This window comes from Spea bombifrons, chromosome 2 (genome assembly GCF_027358695.1).
Source record: "Spea bombifrons isolate aSpeBom1 chromosome 2, aSpeBom1.2.pri, whole genome shotgun sequence".
Classification (NCBI taxonomy): domain Eukaryota; kingdom Metazoa; phylum Chordata; class Amphibia; order Anura; family Pelobatidae; genus Spea; species Spea bombifrons.
In genome coordinates, this window is record NC_071088.1 from 29,111,915 (window position 1) to 29,122,500 (window position 10,586).

The window sequence follows — 10,586 nt, forward strand, 5'->3', positions numbered from 1 at the left end:
CCTCTGATTTGAAAGTGTTTCCAGATTGTCTCTTTTGGTGTAGGTGACATTCTTTGTGTTGAAGGTTATTGTGAGGAGCTTTCAATCTACAGTAGCTTGTATCAGCAGTCCCGTTTTTTTATTTTTTAAATCTTTTTGATGGCACATCATTTGGCTAGAGTTCAAAGGTTAGCTATGATTTGTCTGACCTTGTAGCAGAAACCTGACTGTGTCGCGCCAGCAGTGTTCCCGCTGCAGCTGCTGAATTCCAGCAGTCTTTGTGCCGACATCTCCTTGAATCAACGTAGCTGGTGCTTGCTTGGCGGAAAGCAGCATTACTGTCTGCTACATCGTTGTATGTGCCATGGATACTATGTATACTGTATAGCAGCGCTTCTTTAGTCCCCTTTCCATGAGAAAGCACTGAATGTGTGTGCAGCTGTATGTGACCAGTGATGTGACGCCATCTATTTGACAGCTTTGGGCAGGATACCAAAAAAGCAGGATCTATATAAATTTGTATTAGAACTTTATCTGGGCAAAGTAGGATGGAAAAAAAAGATAAGCGAACACCCTCTAAAAGATATATATTTTATATGCACACATAGTTTTACATGTGATCTTACATTATGCAAAGTTAAGTCTGTGAAACGAGTTTCTGGGAATTTTATTGAGTTAACTATAGATTTTTATATAGGGCCAGCCAAGCTCTTGCAGTAGCTCACAATTGGCCGTTTCACTCCAGTTTAGTGTAGTGTTAATTCAAACAGTCTCTTTAGGGAATAAACCCTAGAATGTATTTTCTAACCATTGATTGTTTTCAGCTTTTAAATACTTTGTATGAGCCATTATAAAAATATATAGCTTTTGACATCCGTATAGCACAGCATAAGAAGTTGTGGGAAGCATGGCTTCTGGAAAATGCCCTGCTGTGTTTATAACATGAACATTGAGTTTATGAAATTGGATGAAATGCAGATCAGCCGTGTTAGAAACGATATATATTACTTTGGATATGAGATCTGTAGGCTTTTAAATCCGAGATAAAACTGAGGAGCGCGAATCACTCTGTTAAATATGAACAGCTACGGCTGCTTAAAACTTATTCTACCGGTTTCTCTATAGGTAAGGGTGGAACTACTTAAATTTTATATAGACGCCCTCTTTTTAAATAACATTTTTGTTTCCCCTGTATTATCTAATGTTGCAATCCTAGTACGCCATTGTTTAAATGAACCAAAGTAATAATGGAGGAGTTGAATATCTTTAGTCTTACTGGGATCCATAGTTTTATCTAAATCAATAGATGTGTGGGCGAGCCACGCAGGACAGTTTAGTGTCCCACCAAAGCTGAATGAAAAGGTGTCTGGCAAGTACTTGCCCTCCACCCTCTCCATGTTTCATATCTGATTTGGCTGTTTGAAGGCATTGTTAGACCCCCCTGGAACTTGCAGAAACCCGAGCTGGTCTGATGGTCACTGTTGTGCTCATGCAGGCAACTGAGCCGGAAATACATTTATTATAGCATATATATAGCGCATATGGTGGCTGGAGTGTTGATACATTGATCTCCCATTGTGTGTTGCGCCATGTGTTTTAATTAGAAATTCTTTTATTTTCCCGTGAATACTTTTCTGAAAAAAGGAACAAAGTCCACCCCGCCTTCGAAGTTTGGCAAATCCCGTGTTTTAATTTTGGTAAAGGGGGGTTGGTGAATACGTGTGCCCTGCTGGTTTTAATTGCAGACATCCCCTTCCCCGGGCACGCAGACCTTTTATTGCAGCTATCAGAATCTCTGGGCTGATTGATACGATGGCAGCGCTGTCACTCTTTTAACACGCACACATGGGGGCTGGAGAGAGAAATCAAATTGTTGCCTTTTTTGTTCTGCGTATTTTAATAGCGTCCCATTAAAGCTGCATCGCCGGGTGAAATATCTGCATGAAGAGCCCTCGCCGAGCCGAGGCTGGGAATTAAGAAGTCATGAAATGGGCTACGCTGCAATGTCGGAGAGCCTCGCGTGACACACAATCTCCTGATTGGGGAGATCATTACTGCTATTATGACTCGACTCATGTAGGAATTTTAAATTCCATCTGAATGTCAGTAATAACCCTCTTAGCCAATTATCCTGAATAAAATCATGAAGGCATTTGATATAATAGGTGTTGAATTACTGAATAGATTTGCTAATTAAATAGTCTTTGTTCTGCTGCAGTTGACATTACAGGGTAAGATCTTGAACAATTATTCTCAACAGCTGTACTTTGTTAAGGAGGGGAAAAAATAAGCATAAAGTATTTTTTTATTTTTAATGTATTTTTTTTTATTATATTTTTTATTTTTAGACTTGAAGGTGACATCTGAGGGCTGGGGGTGTGACGTTCCATCACCCGACCGATGATGAAAATATACGCAGGTGTAGCTGTGAAATGCCGAATTGGCTTATTAATGAAGCACTCGAGTATTTTGTACCCCTCTGCGTCGTCCTGGCTGTCGCCACCTTCGACTGAACCTTTGGCAGATTGGGCAGAATCAGCTTGCGCGTCTGTCGTTTGGGAAACTAAACCCTGACATAGGTGCTCAATTAATTGCTGTTGTAGTTACGGCATTTTGCTTCATAATGGTTTTGATTGATTGTTTGATCAATTGTGCTTTTGTTTTGTTGAAATACTTTTAATTGACTAGGTTTCCTATGACACCATGGCGGCTGACTGTCTTTGGCTCCTTTTTAGGTCCGTTGAAGCAGCTGAGAGATTTCCGTACCCATAATGTTGATTTGTTGTGTAGTGAAGCACTCGGTTTTGTGTTTTTCTTTCTTTTTCCTTCAAGGTTTAATCACAATAAAACACAGGACATTTTAGGATGTCTTCTCAGATTCTGTTAGGAGAGGCTAATCTTGGTTTCTATTATTTCTCAGAAGGGTCTTGATGTTTCAGTACTTGGAAGTTTTTTTTTTTAATCCTTTTAGTTACAAAAATGTTTAATTCACCCAGTGGAGCAGGTCCTTTGACCACCTTGCAGTGTGCCTTTTTGTTCTAAATTTTCAACCAATATGTTAGTGACGCTTGTCATGGGATCCCGGCATCATGAAAAGACAGCAGTGGTGTTTCTAATTATAATGCTTTGGAGATGGGTATATATGCTAGCAATTTGTTAATGTTTAGGCCAAATTGTCTAGCATGCCAGTCACTTTTAACAGTGGACTCAGTTGCTCACCGTTTTGTGTTGTTTGTCCTGGCTGCTGGCAATAAAATGTGAGAATTTTTTCCTTTGCTGTGTGCATTGGATTCGCGTTACATGTCTGATAAAAAATAATACATGACATGTTCTTAACTAATTGGTCTACATCTAGTCACTTCTGCAAACTAATTGTAGTCGGTAAAAAGTGATGTTCCATTTAAGGAATGATAAAATAACTTACGGGGTGTTCCCAGAGTGGCTCCTAGCTTGGCTTCAGCTGTCTGTACAATTATGTTACTACTGAATGGTTCCAACACATGCTTGCTCTATGAAACCGCTTAACCCCTAAAGGACCAGGCTGTTTTTTTGTTTGTTTTGTTTTGTTTTTTTACCCTTCTGGACTGAGGTTGTTTTAATATTTCTGCGGGGCTCGGGTTTACTGTACCCACACAAATTATATAGTGTTTTTTTTGTTTTGTTTTTATCTCTTTCTAGGCTTATTTAATGCCAGGCACAGCATTGGTCGTTAACTGACGTGCCTGGCACGTCATTTGTCATTAAGGGGTTAAGTATAGCACATTCAAAGGCAACTGATTGTGCTAAAGTACACAACGTTTGCTTTGCATACACCATTTAAGGGGCTGCAACTGTGTTGCCTATATGTTAAAGGTGCTATGATTATATGTTTGGTCACTTCAGGAGTAGTGCTGGAGCTTCTTCAAGTTGAGCAGCCCTTGGGGAGCCATTTTACCAAACGAATCTTCAGGGATTCGCATCTCTGCTGCCAAGACACACAGCGAATGCATCCAAGAAGCAGAGCACTTCAATACGCCTCTGATTTGCAGGGGTAATTTGACACATTTTTGGCTCCTGTAGTTCATTTGTAAATTAGCTCAAAAATAGCATTACGTAAGATCGATAAAATAAAAAGTTGACTTTAAAAAACGAAAGTTTGTCCCTGACCACATGCACCATTGCCTGGCTACTCTGAACTTGATGCAACACAAGCATTGAATGCTTAAATTTGTGCATTTTTCAAATTTTTTTGTGTGTGGTGTCAGATGATGAACCCCCGTCAGCTATTTCATGTATTGCGCAAGCCTCACCTTTTTTGATTTTGCTCCATACTGTGCCTCAGATTTGATGTAAAAGAGCAGTCTTTTTGATTGTGCAAATGGCATCTCGCACAGAAACAATAGAGCAAATGGCACAATGTTGGTGTTTGTCAGAGCATAAATAGTTTTGAATGTGATGATTTGTTTTGCAATCAGTCCCATATGGTTCGTTTGAATAAATCAATCTGCTCAACATCCAGCAAGTAACAATACTTCAAATTAGACACAGGAAAACTCAAAAGCCTACCTACTAATAAGGGTGACGTATATATGTTATAGAAGCCTCTCGTGGCAAGGCGACTACAAGAGCTTTAAATGAGAACAAATAGAAAGAACATGTTTGTTTCTGGCTAAATGTTTTATGAAATTCTTATTAGACAATTATCTGCATTTCTTTTGTTTGAGTTCTTTAGCGGCAGCTGCGCTGTCATTTAGAGCTCTTTTTATTTCATTTTTTTTTTGTGGAACATATTTCCCTTTCGAGTAGAACTGAGAAAACAAAACTGCTTTTCTTCTCCCTCCCTTTTCTCCAACATTCCACCATCAAATTTACTATCCATGTAAACTGTACTGAACAGCATCATCTGTGCTTTTATTTAATAAAGTATCCAGAACCTATTAGAACAATGTAAAAACACACAGGGGTTTGACATATGTCCTGCATGCAGGGGCTATAAGGACCAAGTATTGACAAACCTAGAATCTTAACAGACCGTAACGGCCCATCTAGTCTGCACTGCTGAAAAGATCTTAAACGTTATTCTGTCATTGGCCTCATAATGAGGATATATGTCTGTCCTTAGTATGTTTTATATTCCCTCACTGTGTTATCCTTTGCTGCTGCTGCTGGGAGACTGTTCACTTACCCACCGCAGTGAAGTATAACATCCTTGCGTTACATCTAAGCCTGTGACTCCCTAATTTTTGACTGTCCCCATGTCCTAGCATTTCTTCTGCTTTAAAATGCTTCCCTCTTGCACTTGCTATTTGGGGTCAAAGATGGAAAGCCCAGTGCATCCAAACAGGGTGCCTGTAGATGGACTTTGGGTGCATGACCTGTGCTCTGTCTGCAATTTATCGTTTTCCATGTATTTGATCTATACATTCAATGCTGGGTTTACTTTTGATTTTCAGTTTATCTTATGCCTGTAAGGGTTTGTGTATTCCGTTGCTGCACCTACAATGCAGTGTTTCCATGTACTAGTTATTTACTCTATACCTCCAAACGCAAGGTTTGTACATCTTATTCAGTCGATCTATACCTTCAGTGCTGTGTTTATTTGATCTATACTGAACTACATGAGGGATCAAAAGAGTAGGAGGGGACAACAAATGCCGACCCTGATCATGATGTGCACGTCAGTTTCTGGTCACTTAACGGACCTGCACCATTCATGTGTTATGTGATCGGCGTAGGATTGTGCTCCTCCCCTGCCTGGCGCATGAGGCTATCTCTTGCTAGGGTCAGATTCCCTCTGTCAATCTTCTAATGTTTTGGGAGGTTTTTTGAGGTAGAGGGCCTGATTGCCTGCCAGGGAGTGCACGGGGGGGAGGGCAAAAAATGCCTAGGGTCCAATCAATATTTAGGATGGCCCATACATGTATATATTGTATGTTGTAGGCAGACTCTCCATCCTAAATCTTTACTGCGCTGTACTGGATATCCATTTTTCTGTATAATCTTTTTCAAGTTCATTGATGATTGTAGCAAAGAGCTGGAGATCAGGCATTTACCAAAGTAACATGATCTGCCCCTGACTTGATTTGACGTTGTTGCTATACCTCTAAATATCTTGGCAAGCAGAATTATTTTCTGCAGGCAATAGTCATCAAACCCTATTTTTACAATGCGTAATTTTTAGTGATGCACACTAATTTATTTATATTTTTTACATCTAGATTCTCCTGCATACGAAAGAGATGGTGCAGAAGGTGAGTTTGGCTGCTTATTTTTTCACTCTGCTTTCATCTAAGGTTTCCCTTTTTTTTAATGTACGAACAAAAACAAACACGGAAAAACAACAAAGGCCACACCTGGCGAAGTTGTTGTACGCCACAAAACTGTAACCCAAACAAACTGGAAAGTGTTTCTCTTTGGATGCCTATTTACCAATGTAATCCTTCCTAATGGATTATAGCTTCATTCTTTCCCTAACACAGATATGATGGAGCGCTGCTTGAAGCCTGCATGCGAGTCTTTCCAGCAAATTAGCAACAGTGTTAATTAGAGTTTACTCGCAGTTCCGCTATATTGTATGAGCTGCAGCGTTGTGTTTATTATGATTGTTTTTCTGGCTCCCTTCATCTTCGGCTAAATAGTTTCAGCGTTCTATACTGTTCTCAAAATAAAATATGCACTTTTATGTCTGCTTTTATTGGCTCCTGACATTTAACAGTTACAGGACGATTTCTTCCCCGCTTCCGCTGCACTTTAATGTTTTTTAAAATAAATGGACATAAAATTATTAATGTCACTGCTAATTTCAAAAGATTAGTTTTTTCTTAATTTCAAGTACTTTGAAGTGTGTGTATGTGTGTGTGTATATATATATGTATATATATATATATATGTGTGTGTGTATATATATATGTATATATATATATGTGTGTGTGTGTGTGTGTATATATATATATATATAATATATGTGTGTGTGTGTGTATAATATATATATATATATATATATATATAAAATGAATGTCTGTGTATCTCCATGTAACATACAAATCTAGTATCATTGTATTTTTAATTCGGCCATCATTTAAAGCAGTGACTCTGAACGCTAGTGTGTTAATGACCCTGAAAATAATTATAATACCATATTATGTTAAGTTTCTATTCTTGTTGCAAAAAAAAAAATCCAAGTGTTCGGCTACAAACAAATCAGCGAAAATGGCTGCGTTCCTTCCTCCCTCCCTAATGTTTTATTCTAATTTTCTTTTTTGGCCCTGTGCTTTTATCTCCCTGCTCTAATAGTGCAGTCGTTTTCGTGTTTGTGTTGTAATCCACAGTAAATGGCTGTTCTGCTATGAAGAATGAAATCATTCATTTTAGCTCGAGAACACAGATCTGTGGAAATGCATTGTATCGTTGGGAGAGCCGAGCAAGCATAATGGCTTAACCGATATGTATCTACACAAGTTCTTTAAGAAAGGATTTGTACTTGTTAGATACTTATTCGAATTGTGGCCGGACACATCAGATTAGGAGGTCTTCTAGCGGGGCATTTGAGGAGCCATCTAAAATGATTTTTGTAATGGAATTAGTACTTGGAATTATCCCAGTTAGTAGAATGTCTGTCACAGAAGTAGGAGCCATTCTCACAAGGTAGTAATTGGCCGCCCCCCCCCACAATATCCAAATATTAGAATGCAGAGTAAAGTCAAAAGTGCTGCAGTCAGCTTCCTGTTTAGAGAATTCACTTTAAGTCACCTCTATTTCTACTCTTCCTAATGAACCCATTCGGTTTTAAGTATTAGAAGTATTTCTACACTACAGTATAGTTTCCATTACCCAAAAGTAAGGATTTGTATACGTCCAAGCCAGCGCATTTTCTAAGCTCCTTTTCCCTTTCTGAAAACTCATACAGACATGTATAATATTTTATTTAATCCCTTCCGAACACAGCGCTCTGAAATAACAGAACTAACGTTTTAATTACAAAGACCTGATTTGCACATTTCTTTTCTTTACTTTTTTTTTTGTTTGACAGATGAATCTTGAAGTGATATATGGTGATACGGATTCTATCATGATCAATACCAACTGTAACAATTTGGAGGAAGTCTTTAAGCTTGGAAACAAGGTTAGTGAGCGTCTCATTCTTCTTAGTATTCTAGATATTACTCAGTTTAGTAGTTGATCTGCTAAAGTATCTGATTTGCCCACCAGCACTGGAAGGTAATAACATGTAAATTGTTAAGATTAGTAATGGGCAATTGACACCATTAATTTTCTTGGACCTTTTCACTTCTGAAAAGTTTCCGCTCCCCACTCTCTAATCGTGGCTAGTATGTGTTCAGTGTGCAGCTTGCTTACTAGTTGGAAAACCTACTTTCTGATTTTTATTTTATTTTTATTTTTTTTTCCTTTTATCCAGTAGTTCAGTCATGCCTATTCTCTTTTTTTTCCCAGGTTAAAAGTGAGATAAACAAATCCTACAAACTGCTGGAGATCGATATAGATGGAATCTTTAAATCTCTTCTACTTCTAAAGAAAAAGAAATATGCCGCTCTTGTCGTGGAGCCTACTGGCGATGGGAAGTACGCCACGAAACAGGAGCTGAAAGGGCTGGATATCGTCAGAAGGGATTGGTGTGAACTTGCCAAACTTGCTGGAAAGTGAGTTCCTTACACGTGTAAAGTATTTTAAAACCCCGTTCCCTCTCAAATCACTATCAAGTAATTGACTTTATTACTTGCATGTTTAAAGGTGCTGTTCCAGGTAGATAAGAAATTGCTCTCTCTAGTATACACTTTCTGTCGTCCTGTTTTTGACAACAATCAACCTATTCACCTTGAATTAGGCAATTTCACACGATTAAAGAGTTACTGGGACGGGTTGTTTCCAATTCTATGTTGACATAAAAAAATACCTGCTGTCGGAACAGCACCGTTAAATTTGCCATTAGTTGGTGCCTTGAGGATGTGGCGGTTTCCCCAGATCTGGCTTATTAAATTGAATATATTTTATCGACCGATTATAATGTTTGTATAAAACCCAAATCCTTTCTCATGGTAGCAGCCTTTTTTTTTTTTTTTTTTTTTTTTACTCTGACCATTTTAGTTTACTGTTTTTTAAACAATCTTCCCGGGTCATGGTGCGTATTCACTAAATATCCTTTCCAGATGACTGTCGGTACCTGGGATTTTCTGAGACTCGTGTAAAAAAAAAATTAATTTCATAATTCTCTCGGGAAACCTCAGATCTAGTTGTAGAAGTGCCAGTTCTTGAAGACTTCCTAATCGGCAGCAGCTTTGTATTAAACTGGAATTGCTTTGCTGCGCGGCACCGCCTCTAGACTTTGTCTTGAAATCTTAATTCTGAAAAGCACAACAAAATACCAAAATATTGAACGCTGTTATGCTTTTGTTATAGCCCAGCAAGGGGCTTTGGCTTTACAAAGAAAACAGATGCAGTAGCAGTGGCCCATTTTGTAACTTGAATCATATGCTCCTGGAAATGCTGACAATAACACATCTGAGGTATTTCACAGTATCAGAAACCCGCAGAAAATACCATCTGTGCAATGTGGAGGGAATATATATATATATATATATATATATATATATATATATATATAATCATTATATTGATAAACAATATACTATTATATTTTTGCCTATTTTAATAAATGGGAATCTGCAAGGCATGGGTACTTTTTTTTTATTTCCTTTTCTCATCATTTTCTATGAAATGGTCATTTGAGCAAAGAATAAAGTGTATTTTTCTTACTACATGCAGCATGTGATCTGTAGTGTTAAGCTTGTTGTCTGCCTCCTGTTTGTTTACCGGTCTGCATCGTTTCAGTTATGTTATCAGCCAAATTCTGTCCGACCATCCCCGTGACACCATAGTAGAAAACATTCAGAAGAAGCTTACGGAAATTGGTGAGAATGTGATGAACGGTGGCGTCCCCATCAGCCAGTTTGAGATTAATAAGGTAATGAAATACGGTTTCTTTTTATCTTTGCCAGAAATCCCTGTCTATTTCAATCAATGTACGCCTGACAATTTTTTTCTTAGGGGGCCAGTAGTTGTGACTCTCAGCCGTTACCCCGTAAACGTAACTTTGCCGTAATTACTTCTCATCAGGCAGGCCTCTGATAAGCATTGCTTCCATGTTAACTCTCTATTTAACCAATCTGTGTTTTTTTTTTTTGTTTCTTATTTTAACCATGAAATATATTGTTAATTATATAATTTAACTGACTGACTCCCCCCCCCCCTTTTTGCTTTCTTTTGTGGTTCTTTGTTTTTCGGTAATTTTGGAACTTATTTGCAATGTTTGTTTTTTGTGTCGTTTATCAAAGGCGCTGACAAAGGATCCTCAGGATTATCCTGACAAAAAAAGCTTGCCCCATGTTCATGTTGCGCTGTGGATCAATTCCCAAGGAGGCAAGAAGGTGAAAGCTGGGGATACCATCTCGTATGTCATCTGTCAGGTACGGCACAAACACATTTTTGTTCTGGAAAATGGCAAAAGGAAGGCTATGCCCGTGGCACAACTTGGCAGAGTAATGTGTTTCTCCATTGGATGTCAGGCCTCTTAATAATTAATAACAACTTCTGCTCATGTTATCTGATACTTC

At 38.4% G+C, this 10,586-nt stretch overlaps 1 protein-coding gene across 2 annotated transcripts in view; it reads left to right on the forward strand.

The window, feature by feature from the left end:
- POLA1 (DNA polymerase alpha 1, catalytic subunit) overlaps positions 1–10,586 on the forward strand; it is a 114,768-nt gene that overhangs the window by 36,389 nt on the left and 67,793 nt on the right. For both annotated transcript variants that reach the window (XM_053457337.1, XM_053457338.1), the window contains exons 27-31: positions 6,177–6,209; positions 7,988–8,080; positions 8,410–8,615; positions 9,805–9,937; positions 10,308–10,439. In XM_053457337.1, coding sequence (XP_053313312.1) covers positions 6,177–6,209; positions 7,988–8,080; positions 8,410–8,615; positions 9,805–9,937; positions 10,308–10,439 — 597 coding nt within the window. The remainder of the gene's footprint in view (positions 1–6,176; positions 6,210–7,987; positions 8,081–8,409; positions 8,616–9,804; positions 9,938–10,307; positions 10,440–10,586) is intronic.